This window comes from Thalassophryne amazonica, chromosome 11, assembly GCF_902500255.1.
Source record: "Thalassophryne amazonica chromosome 11, fThaAma1.1, whole genome shotgun sequence".
NCBI lineage: Eukaryota > Metazoa > Chordata > Actinopteri > Batrachoidiformes > Batrachoididae > Thalassophryne > Thalassophryne amazonica.
Genome location: NC_047113.1, coordinates 54,318,422 through 54,335,378, shown reverse-complemented (window position 1 = coordinate 54,335,378; position 16,957 = coordinate 54,318,422). Strand labels below are relative to the sequence as shown.

Sequence of the window (16,957 nt, the reverse complement as noted above, 5' to 3'; positions counted from 1 at the left end):
CTTAAACGAGTGGCTCAAATCAAATAAAAAATGTGAGCATTATGAACTGAATTGTAGAAACTAAGAAGAACTGTAGGGAATGTGCAATGCACAACAGCACTTTATAAGTTATTGTTCTTAAAGCTATGGTTTTTAAATATATAAATGTATTAAATTAGGAATCATCATCGGGAATTAGTCATATATTGTCCACACGGTAAATGTATTCAATGAAACAAATGTTATAGAGTAGATGACACATAGTTGGTGTTTATCGGTTCTATATTACTTCTGTGATTAAGCAGTTCACATTGAAGTGTTTGTCGCCATCTGTCGGTGCCACACAGCGTTACCGCTTGTACAAACTCAATCGTGTTTTTTCGATTTTTTGTTGTTGTTTGTTGTATTCTAAACGTGTATAAAATGCGGAGTCAGTTTGTACAATGTTCTTCCCTTCGATGTCAAAAAATTGTGAAACGTGAAAATCTGAAGTTGTTTGGTTTGTTTCGTGCAATCGTCCGTCCCACATAATGCTCCGACTGGAAACACATATTGCTTTTCTAGCCGAATATGCTAACAGTTAGCAGCATCAATCTGTAATTTTTGACAGTCATTTGTATGTTATTTCTAATCGTGTACTTGTGTGATTTATTTGTAAATGGACGCTGTGCCGTGTGTTCGTGTGTCCCGGTGTCACGCACAACAGTTCAGGTAATCAAGCTGTTAGCTTTAGTTAGATATTTTTTCTTATGTTGTGGTTTGTGTACATTACATTTTTTTTCTTTTTTTATTTGCTGTGTATTTTTTCCTTTTTTTTACATTTATTGCCTTATGTCTCTCTTCTGTGAAATATTTTGTAACTTGTTTGCTGAAACAAAAAGTTGTCACTAAATGAATCAACTTAACCAGCTGCATCAGTCATTTTCTGGTTCCTGCTTCCAAAAGTGAGGTTTTAGTGAGTTTCTGTGATATGTATCTCAGTAACTTAAAGGGGTCATAAAGTATTCCGTTTGCTTTATAGGAAGGTCAACAAATTCTTTTTGTGCGCCCGACCTTGACTGCCATATCCGGAAGAATTCAGAGTGCTACTGGAATCTGTATAAGGCTACAAGTTGCTATCTTAGCTCCCCAGCAACCTTGTAAACACTTTCTCAAAGTGTTTAACTTCAGGATAAGGTTAAGTTTCCACTCTCTGGTGCTGAGCGTCACCGCAACTACCATACGAGGGAACCACCTTCAGTCCTAGATGGCAACCACCCAGGCAGACAACCAGTGCATTCTTACTTCCCAAAAGTCGCTGTCTATGTGCCATAGCCAGATGAAACCTGGCCTCCCCGTTTTCAGCCACTGGGGTCCTCAACACTGAGGCACCTATGTTCTGTATCATGTCCAAAGAAGTGCACCACATGGCCAAAGTATCACAGCTGATGTTCCCTTATAATGCAAGTGGTGCACCTCATCTGTGTCTCTCTATAAGAAGTCGTATGTTTGACACAAAATCATTCCAATGGTACCCAACGAGCCTCTGATCAAAGTCATCAAATCATCACCTTAGGTCACTGGTTAGCACAAATTAGGATAAGGCTTATGGTTTAGTTTCTTTGAAATGCTGAAAATCTGGAAATCTGAAGAATAGTTACAGAATCGTGTAAAGGGTTGTGCATTTTTAAAAGGTTTGCAAAATTCCAATATTGTCAGGGGCAACCTGTGGAGCTTATCCCTCTCCCATACATCACAATCAATCAATCAATTTTTTTATATAGCGCCAAATCACAACAAACAGTTGCCCCAAGGCGCTTTATATTATAAGGCAAGGCCATACAATAATTATGTAAAACCCCAACGGTCAAAACGACCCCCTGTGAGCAAGCACTTGGCTACAGTGGGAAGGAAAAACTCCCTTTTAACAGGAAGAAACCTCCAGCAGAACCAGGCTCAGGGAGGGGCAGTCTTCTGCTGGGACTGGTTGGGGCTGAGGGAGAGAACCAGGAAAAAGACATGCTGTGGAGGGGAGCAGAGATCGATCACTAATGATTAAATGCAGAGTGGTGCATACAGAGCAAAAAGAGAAAGAAACAGTGCATCATGGGAACCCCCCAGCAGTCTACGTCTATAGCAGCATAACTAAGGGATGGTCCAGGGTCAGCTGATCCAGCCCTAACTATAAGCTTTAGCAAAAAGGAAAGTTTTAAGCCTAATCTTAAAAGTAGAGAGGGTGTCTGTCTCCCTGATCTGAATTGGGAGCTGGTTCCACAGGAGAGGAGCCTGAAAGCTGAAGGCTCTGCCTCCCATTCTACTCTTACAAACCCTAGGAACTACAAGTAAGCCTGCAGTCTGAGAGCGAAGCGCTCTATTGGGGTGATATGGTACTACGAGGTCCCTAAGATAAGATGGGACCTGATTATTCAAAACCTTATAAGTAAGAAGAAGAATTTTAAATTCTATTCTAGAATTACAGGAAGCCAATGAAGAGAGGCCAATATGGGTGAGATATGCTCTCTCCTTCTAGTCCCCGTCAGTACTCTAGCTGCAGCATTTTGAATTAACTGAAGGCTTTTTAGGGAACTTTTAGGACAACCTGATAATAATGAATTACAATAGTCCAGCCTAGAGGAAATAAATGCATGAATTAGTTTTTCAGCATCACTCTGAGACAAGACCTTTCTGATTTTAGAGATATTGCGTAAATGCAAAAAAGCAGTCCTACATATTTGTTTAATATGTGCTTTGAATGACATATCCTGATCAAAAATGACTCCAAGATTTCTCACAGTATTACTAGAGGTCAGGGTAATGCCATCCAGAGTAAGGATCTGGTTAGACACCATGTTTCTAAGATTTGTGGGGCCAAGTACAATAACTTCAGTTTTATCTGAGTTTAACAGCAGGAAATTAGAGGTCTTCCATGTCTTTATGTCTGTAAGACAATCCTGCAGTTTAGCTAATTGGTGTGTGTCCTCTGGCTTCATGGATAGATAACGCTGGGTATCATCTGCGTAACAATGAAAATTTAAGCAATACCGTCTAATAATACTGCCTAAGGGAAGCATGTATAAAGTGAATAAAATTGGTCCTAGCACAGAACCTTGTGGAACTCCATAATTAACTTTAGTCTGTGAAGAAGATTCCCCATTTACATGAACAAATTGTAATCTATTAGACAAATATGATTCAAACCACCGCAACGCAGTGCCTTTAATACCTATGGCATGCTCTAATCTCTGTAATAAAATTTTATGGTCAACAGTATCAAAAGCAGCACTGAGGTCTAACAGAACAAGCACAGAGATGAGTCCACTGTCCGAGGCCATAAGAAGATCATTTGTAACCTTCACTAATGCTGTTTCTGTACTATGATGAATTCTAAAACCTGACTGAAACTCTTCAAATAGACCATTCCTCTGCAGATGATCAGTTAGCTGTTTTACAACTACCCTTTCAAGAATTTTTGAGAGAAAAGGAGGGTTGGAGATTGGCCTATAATTAGCTAAGATAGCTGGGTCAAGTGATGGCTTTTTAAGTAATGGTTTAATTACTGCCACCTTAAAAGCCTGTGGTACATAGCCAACTAACAAAGATAGATTGATCATATTTAAGATCGAAGCATTAAATAATGGTAGGGCTTCCTTGAGCAGCCTGGTAGGAATGGGGTCCAATAGACATGTCGATGGGGTTGTTCTTATTTTCTTCAATTAGTGATGAGTAGAAAGATGTCCTAGCTTTACGGAGGGCTTTTTTATAGAGCAACAGACTCTTTTTCCAGGCTAAGTGAAGATCTTCTAAATTAGTGAGACGCCATTTCCTCTCCAACTTACGGGTTATCTGCTTTAAGCTACGAGTTTGTGAGTTATACCACGGAGTCAGGCACTTCTGATTTAAAGCTCTCTTTTTTAGAGGAGCTACAGCATCCAAAGTTGTCTTCAGTGAGGATGTAAAACTATTGACGAGATACTCTATCTCACTTACAGAGTTTAGGTAGCTACTCTGCACTGTGTTGGTATATGGCATTAGAGAACATAAAGAAGGAATCATATCCTTAAACCTAGTTACAGCGCTTTCTGAAAGACTTCTAGTGTAATGAAACTTATTCCCCACTGCTGGGTAGTCCATCAGAGTAAATGTAAATGTTATTAAGAAATGATCAGACAGAAGGGAGTTTTCAGGGAATACTGTTAAGTCTTCTATTTCCATACCATAAGTCAGAACAAGATCTAAGATATGATTAAAGTGGTGGGTGGACTCATTTTCTTTTTGAGCAAAGCCAATAGAGTCTAATAATAGATTAAATGCAGTGTTGAGGCTGTCATTCTCAGTATCTGTGTGGATGTTAAAATCGCCCACTATAATTATCATATCTGAGCTAAGCACTAAGTCAGACAAAAGGTCTGAAAATTCACAGAGAAACTCACAGTAACGACCAGGTGGATGATAGATAATAGATAATAACAATAATCACAGAACAATAATGTTTGAATGAATGAATGAAAACTGTTTATTTCGAACATTTGATACAACAACAATTACAAGATAGATCAGTAAAGACAACAACAAAAAAGTTCCTACTGTGTACCCAACATGTCCGAAAAGGGGTAGGGTGAAGCATCAGCTTATTTATCCCTACCCCTTCTTCCCCACAACCAGTAATACCCTTTGCCACATATACACATAGATTCCTACACATCTAAACCGATATCAATATATATATATCAACATACATACACATATACATATATATACATACACATATATATATATATATATATATATATATATATATATATATATACACATATACACAAACATAAATATACACCTACACATACCTACTTACATACAAAATACTATATATTTACAAGCCGAAGCAAAAAACAAAAACACCCTAAACCTCATTACCCTTCCTCCTCCCTATACCTAGAAAATACCATATTTTTGTATCGCTGTTTGAACTGGTTCATGCTTGGACATTGCTTGAGCCCCACTCCCAATCTGTTCCACATCCTCACCCCACAGACAGAAATACAGAAACCTTTTAATGTTGTTCATGCCCACTGATGCTTTAAATTAAATTTCCCCCTCAGACTGCAATCCCCTGATCTGTTAAAAAACATATTTTTAATATTTGCTGGAAGTAAATTGTTTATTGCTTTATACACGATTTGTACTGTTTGAAAATGAACCAAGTCTGTGAATTTTAAGAATTTGGATTGTAAAAATAGTGGATTTGTATGATCTCTATAGCCAGTATTATGAATAATTCTTATAGCTCTTTTCTGTATTACTGATAGTGATTGTGTTGTACCTTTATAAGTATTACCCCATACCTCTGCACAGTACTGTAAATATGGTAAAACCAGTGAGCAGTAAAGAATGCGGAGTGAGTTGTGGTCCAGAATATGTTTCGCTTTGTTTAGAACTGAAATGCTTCTTGACAGTTTACTTTGTATATGTTTTATATGAGTTTTCCAGTTTATCTTATCATCTATTATCACCCCCAGAAACTTATTTTCATGTACCCTTTCAATATCTACCCCCTCGACTTGTAACTGAACCTGTATGTCTGTATTACAATAGCCAAATAACATGTATTTTGTTTTACTTAAGTTTAATGATAATTTGTTTCTGTCAAACCATATTTTCAATTTTCCCATTTCTATACTGATCCTCCTCAGTAACTCCTGCAAATCCCCCCTGAACAAAAAATGCTTGTGTCATCTGCAAATAATACTAATTTTAATATTTTGGAAACACTGACAATATCATTTATATAAATTAGAAACAGTTTTGGACCCAGTACTGACCCCTGTGGGACGCCACAAGCATTGTCCAAGCATGATGATGTATATTCCCCCAACTTCACAAAGTGTTTTCTGTTACTTACTATGTTGCTGTTCTTTTGGCTGCTATCATCTTGTTCAGGGTTGCCACAGTGGATACAGCCAGATCTGCACTGGCGTTTGGCACAAGTTTTACACTGGATGCCCTTCCTAATGCAACTCTAGTTTTACCTGGAGAAACACACAGGTGCCAGTGTCCCGAAGAGGTCTCACATCCAAGTAACAGCCAGTACCCCTAATTAGCTTCTGAGATATGATGGGAGCAGGCTTACACGGAGCAGACTGGCTGCCACAGAACACTAATGCAGGTGCTGTATTAGTGTGTTGTAAGAGATATTAAAGTTTGTGTCCAAAAACATCTTCAGCTTTTGGACTGTTAATACATGTAAGCTGCCCACGTGCAGTGAGATGTAAACGTCACCAAGAAGTAAAGTACGTTCTATTGGCTTTTCTCTTTTTGCAAGTCGTCACCACAGCAGATCCAGCATAGATCCACATATTGCTTTGGCACAAGTTTTACGACAGATGCCCTTCCTGATGCATCTTCAGATGTACATGGACAGTGTGGTCTTGAACGAGGATCCCTCTGTCTTGATGATATGGTCCTAGCACATTCTTATGGATAATAATTTGTTGGACTCTAATAGCAGTGACTGACTGGGTTATTTGCAGTAAAAACAGATCCGTTGTTTGACAGTTTTTTGAAACTCTTTCATCTTGTAGGAAAAGTCTAGAGTCTCAAGGTGTTCTGGACTGCAGTTTGGGTTTACTGAAGGACTCTGACAAGACAGTCCTTCTGCCCATTCTACCATCCTGTGTGTCGCAACTTGATTTGCAGAGTCTCAAAACCAGTTCATCTAATACCTGTGAAGTTGTGTGGAGTCGGGTAATAACACCTGAGCTTTGTTACAATTCTGTAATGATATACACACAGGTCAGTTTTGGTTGACCCTTGTTTTTTTCACAGGAGCTTTGGCCTTCAAAGAAGGAGCGGGGAAAGACAAGTCATTGTAAACTAGAGAAAATTCTCCGGGAGCTGTTAGAATGTCACGGAGAAAAATGGAGCGAGGAAGTGAGGCGAGATATTCCTCGTAACTTCCAGCGGCACGGGGACCTAGTCCTTCTAGGAGACCGCTCCTTCTCCTTGCCACTCTGGAAGAAAATGGGTACTGTTCCTGATATGTTTTGACATGTTTATTTTGTAAAGATGTGCAGGAATGACTGATCAAGACATTCTTGTATTTTAAGATCAAGAGCTATGGAGTGCAGTGGCCAGCGGACTGGGGGCAAAGCGAGTGGCAAAGATGAGTCGAGTGTCCAGTGACAGATTTAGGTCTCCTGTGGTGGCAGTGTTGTTAGGAGACCACAGCTGGGTCAAACATGTGGACAATGGAATTAGGTACACGTCCTTTCTCATTTATTTGCTGTGAGATGAAACAAACCGAAACACAATGATTCACATGTCACAAGTCTTCAATCTGTTACAGCTATGAGTTTGATGTTACCAAATCCATGTTTTCCGCTGGAAATATAACGGAGAAGCTGCGGATTGCTGAGTTCAACTGCAGAGAAGAGACTGTGGTGGATTTATACGCAGGTTGCCAAAATATTTCTACACACTTTTTTAGCAGCACAAAGCTTGGCATTGTATGAATAATTTACAAAGGTTTCAACATCTCCCCCTCTAGCTGCCACCTTATCGTGGTGGGGGAGTTTGCGTACCCGGATGATCCTAGGAGCTATGTTGTCGGGGGCTTTGTGCTCCCTGTAGGGTCTCCCAAGGCAAACAGGTCCTAGGTGACGGGTCAGACTAAGGGCAGTTCAGAACCTCCATGACCAGTAAAAAATCAACGACCGAGATGTCGCCTGGTATGGCGGAGCCGGGGCCCCACCCTGGAGCCAGGCCTGGGGTTGGGGCTCGCGCGCGAGTGCCCGGTGGTCGGGCCTTAGCCCATGGGGCCCGGCCGGGCTCAGCCCGAAAGAGCAACGTGGGCCCACCCTCCTGTGGGTTCACCACCTGCAGAGGGGGCCATGGGGGTCGGGTGCAGAGAGGATTGGGTGGCGGTCGAGGGCGGGTGGCCCGACGGCCCGGTCCATGCTCACAGCCCCTGGCTGTTGAGACGTGGAATGTCACCTCGCAAGGGGGGAAGGAGCCTGAGCTTGTGCGGGAGGTTGAGAGATACCGACTAGAGATAGTCGGGCTCACCTCCACGCACAACTTGGGCTCTGGTACCCAACTCCTGGAGAGGGGCTGGACGCTTCATTTTTCTGGCGTTGCCCACGGGGAGAGGCGGAGAGCTGGGGTCGCATTGCTTATTGCTTCCCAGCTCAGTCGCCATGTGTTGGAGTTCACTCCGGTGAACGAGAGGGTCGCGTCCCTACACCTTCAGGTTGGGGACAGGTCTCTCACCGTTGTCTCGGCCTACGGGCCGAGCAGCAGTGTAGAGTACCTGACCTTCCTGGAGTCCCTGGGAGGGGTACTAGATAGCGCTCCGACTGGGGACTCAATTGTTCTCCGGGGGGATTTCAACGCCCACGTGGGCGGCGACAGTGAGACCTGGAGGGGGGTGATCAGGAAGTACGGCCTCCCCAATCTGAACCCGAGTGGTGTTCAGTTGTTGGACTTCTGTGCTAGTCACAGTTTGTCCATCACGAACACCATGTTCGACCACAAGGGTGTCCATAAGTGCACGTGGCACCAGGACACCCCGAGCCGGAGGTCGATGATCGACTTTGTAGTCGTATCATCTGACCTTCGGCCACGTGTCTCGGACACTCGAGTGAAGAGACGGGGCAGAGCTGTCGACCGATCACCACCTGGTGGTGAGTTGGATCCGCTGGGAGGGGAGGAAGCCGGTCAGACCTGGCAGGCCCAAACGTATCGTGAGGGTCTGCTGGGAACGACTGGCGGAACCCTCTGTCAGCGAGGTCTTCAACTCCCACCTCCGGGAAAGATCGCGAGTACAAGCGGCCGAGATGAGTTTCCTCCGCAGGGTGGCTGGGCGCTCCCTTAGGGTGAGGAGCTCGGTCACTCGGGAGGAGCTCGGAGTCGAGCCGCTGCTCCTCCACGTCGATAGGAGTCAGTTGAGGTGGCTCGGGCATCTTTTCCGGATGCCCCCTGGACGCCTCGCTGGAGAGGTGTTCCGGGCACGTCCCATTGGGAGGAGGCCCCGGGGAAGACCCAAGACACACTGGAGGGACTACATCTCTCGGCTGGCTTGGGAACGCCTTGAGGTTCCCCCAGAGGAGCTGGGGGAGGTGTGTGTGGATCGGGAGGTCTGGGCGGCTTTGCTTGAGCTGCTGCCCCCGCGACCCGACTCCGGATAAAGCGGAAGTGGATGGATGGATGGTTTCAACATCTTGTAGCATTTAATGTTGTTGTATGTGTGCTGAGCTGAGCACACCTGAGATCTCACAAGTCATGCAGAGCAGATCCTGGTAACAGCCAACGTAAAAGTTAGTTTCAGTAGCCGCTAAGTGAAAAGTTAACTGTGAAAGCATCAAACCGATAAACCGTTAAGACGTTTAGCTGATGTTCCTGCTATTCGCAAGCTGTTATTATAGAAATGTACCTTTGGCTCTTTCTTTCTGTCTTTCTTTTTGGCTCTAAAATCTAAAAAAAAAAAAAAAAAAAATCTAAACTGATGAAATATTAATATTGTTTATGGCAACCATAGAGTTTCCCCAAAAAGGTGTAGTGTGCCACGATCAGATGACCATCAAGATGTGCATCAATAATTAAACGAACAAATACAATTAAACAGTAGTTTTCATTTAGCACACAGTTGATTTACACTATAGAAGTATTAAACAGATGAGAAATATTAAAAATTCACATGGAAAGTCATTTTTATAATCTAATTAATATATTTTTTCTGGGTTGACCTCCTGCTCCTTGAGGCTATGTTTGTTACCTTTGCACAATGTGTTGATTTCTTATATATACTTATAAACATTTAGCATCTTTTCAGTATGTTTTAGAAACAGTAAATGCTTCTATGGATGTGGAATAATTAAAATCTTGAGCTGATGTATGTATAGCAGATAACTGCTTTATTCATATTTCGGTATAATGTATTTTTGTCAGGTATTGGATACTTCACCCTCCCATATCTGGTGCATGCGTCGGCTAGCCACGTTCATGCCTGTGAGTGGAACCCTGATGCAGTTGAAGCACTACGAAAGAATCTTGAGGCAAACGGGGTGTCAGACCGGTGCACCATTCACCAAGGAGACAATCGACAAGTAAGTAACTAACTTTTCCAGATTTTTTTTTTTTTTTTTCTTAAGATCATGTCTCTCACAGTGGACATGCACCCAAGATGAAAATTTCAGACCCCTCCATGATTTCTAAGTGGGAGAACTTGCAAAATTGCAGGGTGTTCAAATACTTATTTTCCTCACTGTGTATGTATATACGAGGTCTGTGAGAAAAGTATCCGACCTTTTTATTTTATGCAAAAAATATATGGATTTGATTCATATGTTTTTACGTCAGCCAAGCTTGAACCTTTGTGCGCATGTGTGAGTTTTCTCACGCCTGTCGGTTGCGTCATTCGCCTGTGGGCAGGCTTTGAGTGAGCACTGGTCCACCCCTCTCGTCGTTTTTTCATTGCGAGGAAATGGTGGAATGATTTGGGCTTTGTTCCATCAGAATTTTTTCAGAAACTGTTAGAGACAGGCAGCTGGAAACCATTCGGAAAATTCACATGGCTTTCGGTGAAAATTTTAATGGGCTTCAGAGATTAAGGAGTGTTACTACCGCTTTAAGGATGGCCCACAATGGCGCATGGTGCGCCGCTGATGGAGATTTTATGAGTTGTTATCATTTATTTAATTAATCATTGCCTGCTTACATGATATTCAATGTAATCAAAAGTAGTCTGAGTTAAGTTTCTGCTTCTTGTGAAATGAACTGTATCAACTATCTGTTATCTGTGTGATGTGGGAGTGAAACCAGCCACAAGACTGAAAGAATATGTGTCTTAGCTGACTTGTTAAAGGATTCTACATTTATTATTGTCTGAATTATATTCTTTTATATTTCATTGACTCATTCAATCATAATAATTATGTACCCATTCATATATGCTGCATTTAAGCTAAATGATTGCTCAGCCACAGTGATGAACTAAAGGTTGTTTCAGGACTCTGTTGACATCGAAACTTAACTGCTTACTCCCTTCTTTCGGTGAAAGAAACGAGCATGTTTTACAGGAAACCGTAACTCACAAGCAACCGTTCACCCCTCACTTCCCCAAACACAATGTACCCTGATGCTACGTTGTATTGTTTATGATTTTTTTCTTTTTCTAACAAAAGAGCAAGCACCGGAGGGGCGGCGGAGAGGAGCAGGAAAAGCAAGGTTGGTCTTAGGTTTGTACGCTCTCTCCGAAGCTTCTCCCCTTTGCGCAAAGCTCACAAAAGAGATCTCTGTCTAATGTTGTCTCTTTTTATGTGATTGTGCTTTGAGAAACTGTGTTTTGCAGGATACGATCTCAGGCACAGTTTAAGTGCCAGGTCCTGACCTGACAGCCGCGCTCCGAGCCACGATCGACAGGCAGAAACGACCATTTTATTTCTAAATGGATGGCTGTATGGATCCGGGACCATCGTGTGCGATTTCTCTGGTTATCACAAGAGCTGGACATCAGCCATTTTCCGGCAGATTTCACTTTTAACAAGAGATTTTGTCATGGAAAGCCGCGCGCAGGCTTCGCGCGTCACAACGGATTCGCTGATGGAGGGAGACAAAGAACACCTCCGTTTTGGAGTGCCCAGCTCTCCACAGTTTCTCTTATACTCACTCGACTGGTAAGCCACTGAAAGCCGAGATAGGCATGTCCCAACTTGTCCTCTGACACTCCAAAACGGAGGTGTTCTTTGTCTCGCTCCATCAGCGAATCCGTCGTGACGCGCGAAGCCTGCGCGCGGCTTTCCATGACAAAATCTCTTGTTAAAAGTGAAATCTGCCAGAAAATGGCTGATGTCCAGCTCTTGTGATAACCAGAGAAATTGCACACGATGGTCCCGGTGTTCTGTTGAGATGAGGTGCGACGTCGATATGAGGTGCGTGCACCTCATCTCGACAGATAAGTTTGTCGAGCGGAGGTGCGCCGTCAAGATGAGGTGCCTCGCGTAACTGCACATGCATGCACTGAAAAAATTACTTGACGAAGTTCGCTTATTTTGATGGGCAAGTAAATGTATAAAAATCCCAGAAGACGACCGTAGAGCATGTCCATAACTAATGTAAGTGCTAATCAAAGTAGCAGGCGATGCTACAAGTTTACAAAGCCACATGCTGAGTAAAATAAAGCCTTTTAAGAGAAAGGGTCTGTGCTGATTGTCTGAAACGGACTTGTGCATTTAAAGTGAAGCAGTGTGTTTATATATATTCTTTTAAAAACGTAGTTTGCTCCACTGGCTGTTCTCCACCTCCGCAGATGAAGTGCACTTCTCGGTAGTGGGTAGAGGGAAGAAAAAAAAAAGTTGCACATCGAGCGAGTTGCATCATCTCCACATGTGCAGTTGCGCGACGCACCTCATCTCGATGGGTGACGTCTTCAAATCTGGGGTAGAGCGATGCGCGCATGCGCAGTAGCGCAACGCACCTCATCTCGACGTTCACCTCATCTCGACGGGACACCGGATCCATACAGCCATCCGTTTAGAAATGAAATGGTCGTTTCTGCCTATCGATCGCGGCTCGGAGCGCGGCGCGCCGTGCGCCATTGTGGGCCGTCCTTAAAGCGGTAGTAACACTCCTTAATCTCTGAAGCCCATTAAAATTTTCACCGAAAGCCATGTGAATTTTCCAAATGGTTTCCAGCTGCCTGTCTCTAACAGTTTCTGAAAAAATTCTGATGGAACAAAGCCCAAATCATTCCGCCATTTCCTCGCAATGAAAAAAACGACGAGAGGGGTGGACCAGTGCTCACTCAAAGCCTGCCCACAGGCGAATGACGCAACCGACAGGGGTGAAAAAACTCACGCATGCGCACGAAGGTTCAAGCTTGGCTGACGTAAAAACATATGAATCAAATCCATATATTTTTTGCATAAAATAAAAAGGTCGGATACTTTTCTCACAGACCTCGTGTATGCATATATATATGTGTGTGTGTGTGTGTATGTATGCATATATATGTGTGTGTGTGTGTGTGTGTATGTATGCATATATATGTGTGTGTGTGTGTGTGTGTGTGTGTGTGTGTGTGTGTGTGTGTATGTATGCATATATATGTGTGTGTGTGTATGTATGCATATATATGTGTGTGTGTGTGTATGTATGCATATATATGTGTGTGTGTGTATGTATGCATATATATGTGTGTGTGTGTATGTGTATGTATGCATATATATGTGTGTGTGTGTGTGTATGTATGCATATATATGTGTGTGTGTGTGTGTGTGTGTATGCTTCATTAACTGGTTGAGGATTATTGATAAACACTGCCATCTCCAAGCAGTTGATTATATCACCGCAGGGGCAGGAAATGTGGATTTGCTCACCTCACTGGGTATGTTGATAACAGAAAACAAACCAAAAAAAATCAAGAGGGACCATGATTTAACAATAATGTGTAAATAATAGTGTGTAAGGAGATCTTAGCCTTATTTTATAATAGCAGAGTACCCGTCCTTCGGACGGTGGAGAAAGAGTGTACTAATCGTGAGTCACTGACCTGGGAAAGTGTGCAGCAGTATATTGAGACAACGCATTAGCTTCCAAAAGAAAGCTTTCAAAGTATTTTGAAGTAGCAGCTATGACAGACACACTGAAGGTTAAACTTCATCATTGTTTAAGTCCTAATAATTATGAAATACCTGACTCTGTAGTGTAATGAAAATGGGTGTAGCTTTTATTTTTTTCTGATTATGTTATGAAGTTATCAAAAAAAATTTATCTATCACAACACCAGGTGGCAGTAAGACATTTGCAGCAGTAACAGTGCCACCTAGTGTATACTGAAGTATGATGGGAATGACAGATTATAATAAATTATGATAATGCAGAAAATTCAAGGCAAGACTGGAAAGAAAGTGTAATAAAAACATGCTGACATTTTTTTTTTTTTTTTGCAATAATTAAGAGGCAATGCTTCCACAAAACTATACTGTTTTTATGCATTATTTTTGGGACTTTGCCCGAGTGCTATTTTTGGCATCAAAACAGGGGCCATAGCACCCAAACCATAATCACTGGTGCAAATGTGGTGGCAGATTTAGAATCTGTGGATGTTTTTGCCCTAGAAAACATCTTCAGATAATGTTCAATGACCTACCTTGATGAAATACAGACGAAAATAAAGCAGTGCTCAGTGACAATGCATTGAATGTCATACATGGAAGCTGGACGGATTCATAGTCGCTAGGCGAAAACGCCATCTGGCGGAAATTGGCGGTATATCACAGATCAGCGGTTCTAATTGACCGCAAAATGTGGGCAGTTAAGGGGATTTGTGAAAGACACATGATGTGCGTCCTTAACTACAGAAGATATGGGAAGATCAAGACCACAGAGATGATGTGTGAGGTGAGCAGATCCAGAGAACATTGAGGACAAAAAAATGGGACCTCCATACTAAGAGTTGTGGTTTTTAATGGGAGTGATGTTGTCAGTCTCTTCTGTGGAAGAAATCCTTTGTGTACGCTGCAGATCTAAGTTGACCTAAAGAGCTTATTTGACAAAATCCAGTGCCCTCCAAAAGTATCGGGCTGCTTGGTATTTCACACATTTTAATTTGTTTATGCCATTTCATATACAAAAAGTAAATCAGGGTTCTCAATATAAAAAAATTATCTTCCTTAAACTCAAACTGAAAACAGATCTCTACAACTTGATATAAATTAATTAAAAAATATAAAAGCCAAGATGATGGGTTGCATAAGCAATGGGCCAATTTGGTATAATACCTGTAAATAATCAGTTTTAATTCCAGTTTTCTTCAAACAAGTCAGGGGATGGATACATGCACATTTCCAAGTCACTGAATATGTCTTGGACCTTATTTTCATCACTTATGAAGAAATACAAACAGTATGGCACTCTATGGTAAATCTATGTAGAGTAGACAGTTCTCAAAAACTGTATGTGATTTCTCCTGGTTCTTTATGTAATTTACTACCAAGAACCAAACCATTATATTCCTCATTTTGAATTTATTGAAAGTCACGGTGAAAACAGGCCTGGGTCTCCATGGACGAACACCATCTTGAGGAAGATCAAGAAGATAGCTTGCACAACACCTTTATACAATATGGGAGTTACAGTGGGTGTGGTTTAGTCTATATGTTACCGACCTGAACAAATATTTTTGCATTTTAGCTGGTACATCACAGTGAGAAACAATTCGGGCAGGATACCAGGTTTTTCCATACTTTGCCCACACAACTTCTCCTGGTGCCAGATTTTCATCATGTGAAGCATCGTCATCTGATTCAGAGGACGAGTCAGTTCATCCGGTGTCGTCCTCATCATGGACTGCTGGAGGAACAGGCTCTTCTTCTTGTTCATCTGGCACGGGGGTGTGCTTCAATTTCAATTTATTTTCATTTATACGTATAGTGCCAAATCACAACAGAGTTGCCTCAAGGCGCTTCACACAAGTAAGGTCTAACCTTACTAACCCCCAGAGCAACAGTGGTAAGGAAAAACTCCCTCTGAGGAAGAAACCTCAAGCAGACCAGACTCAAAGGGGTGACCCTCTGCGTGGGCCATGCTTCAGACAAAATTACAGAACAATTCACAGAAACCATGTGAATTGTTTCTGTGACAATTGTCTTGTGGACAGTGTAAGGAATGAAAGGAAGCACAATGGTGCTTCCTTACATTCCTGGCAAAGTTCATGAGGGAAACATGCAGTGCATGAAAGCCTTTTAGTTTTTATTCTCTTTGACCCTTAAACTTTGCATATTGAGTATACCTGACAGTGGCTACTCAGGTGTCAAGTCCTCTCTCTCAAAATTTGCAAACTGTTCTACAATAAAAAAAAAGAAAATTTACCAGTTGTTTCTTTGACCTCACAGCGAATTATATTAATATCAAAGCACTTGTCACTCCCTCACTGTCTTTTGTTATCCTCTCTGAAAAGCACATTTAATAATCGATCCAGTATGGTCTGAGATGTTTTTCCTTCATTGGCCTCAAAGTATTCATATACAACTTCATTAAGATGGAATTCTTTTAAAAATATAAAACTCCAAGATGATGCGTTTCATTACTTATGCAACCCATCATCTTGGATTTTATATTTTTAATTAATTTATATCACGTTGTAGAGATTTGCTTTCAGTTTGAGTTTAAGGAAGATAATTTTAGACATTTTTATACTGAGAAGCCTGATTTACTTTTTGTATTTAAAATGGCATAAGCAAATTAAAATGTGTGAAATATCAAGCGGTCCAATACTTTTGGAAGGCTTTGTAGCTGACAGTACAAACAGCACAGTAAAAGATGTGTTTTCCTCCCACAGCTCGCACTGTGTGATCTTGCTGACCGGGTGAACATAGGCCTCATACCGAGCTCTGAGGACAGCTGGCCTGTCGCCTGTCGTCTGCTGAAGAGAACAACTGGTGGCATTTTACACATCCACCACAACGTCACGTCACCGTTACCCAACAGAGCAGTCAGTGCAGTCACGAGCAATGCCGATGCACAGTTCCCTACTGACAGAGAGGCGTGGCAGGCCTGGGCTAGTGACACTGCAAACCGAATCACATCTCTGTTAAAGGACATCACTGGTGCAGCGTGGGTAACCAACATCCAGCACATTGAGCGTGTCAAATCATACGCACCTCATGTTCACCATGTGGTGCTGGACCTGGAGTGCAGACCATACTAAATAGTTTTTATTTTATTATAATTTAATTAGCTGCTGCCATAATCCAAACTTTTCCACATCAGCCAAACAGCAGCAGCTGATTTCTGTTATTTCAGTACTGTAAAGCCTGTTTGTCCAGGGCAGGTTTGCACTAAAACTCTTGTGTAGAAACACCCTGCCTTACTCATATTTACAGTACCACTGTAAGTGTTATACCATGACATCCACTGTAATACCTACAACAATGGAGCAGCTGGGGACTGCGTACCTTGCTCAAAAGTAATTTTCATTTACTGCCTTCTCTGGAATGAAAGATGC

The 16,957-nt window shown here is 42.0% G+C and overlaps 1 protein-coding gene across 1 annotated transcript; it reads left to right on the top strand.

Moving 5' to 3' along the window:
• Positions 1 to 537: 537 nt before the first annotated feature.
• Positions 538 to 16,867, top strand: trmt12 (tRNA methyltransferase 12 homolog). The gene is made up of 7 exons (XM_034181748.1): positions 538 to 690; positions 6,537 to 6,699; positions 6,781 to 6,979; positions 7,062 to 7,212; positions 7,301 to 7,410; positions 9,901 to 10,058; positions 16,292 to 16,867. Exons 1-7 carry the CDS (start codon positions 638 to 640, stop codon positions 16,658 to 16,660), a joined length of 1,203 nt encoding a protein of 400 aa, XP_034037639.1. The 5' UTR covers positions 538 to 637; the 3' UTR covers positions 16,661 to 16,867.
• Positions 16,868 to 16,957: the final 90 nt, after the last annotated feature.

Coding starts and splice junctions, on each gene's coding strand:
- trmt12 (XM_034181748.1), top strand. CDS start 638: ATGGACGCTGTGCCGTGTGTTCGTGTGTCCCGGTGTCACGCACAACAG. Junction 7,213..7,300: donor CATGTGGACAATGGAATTAG/GTACACGTCCTT, acceptor AATCTGTTACAG/CTATGAGTTTGATGTTACCA. Junction 7,411..9,900: donor TGTGGTGGATTTATACGCAG/GTTGCCAAAATA, acceptor TATTTTTGTCAG/GTATTGGATACTTCACCCTC.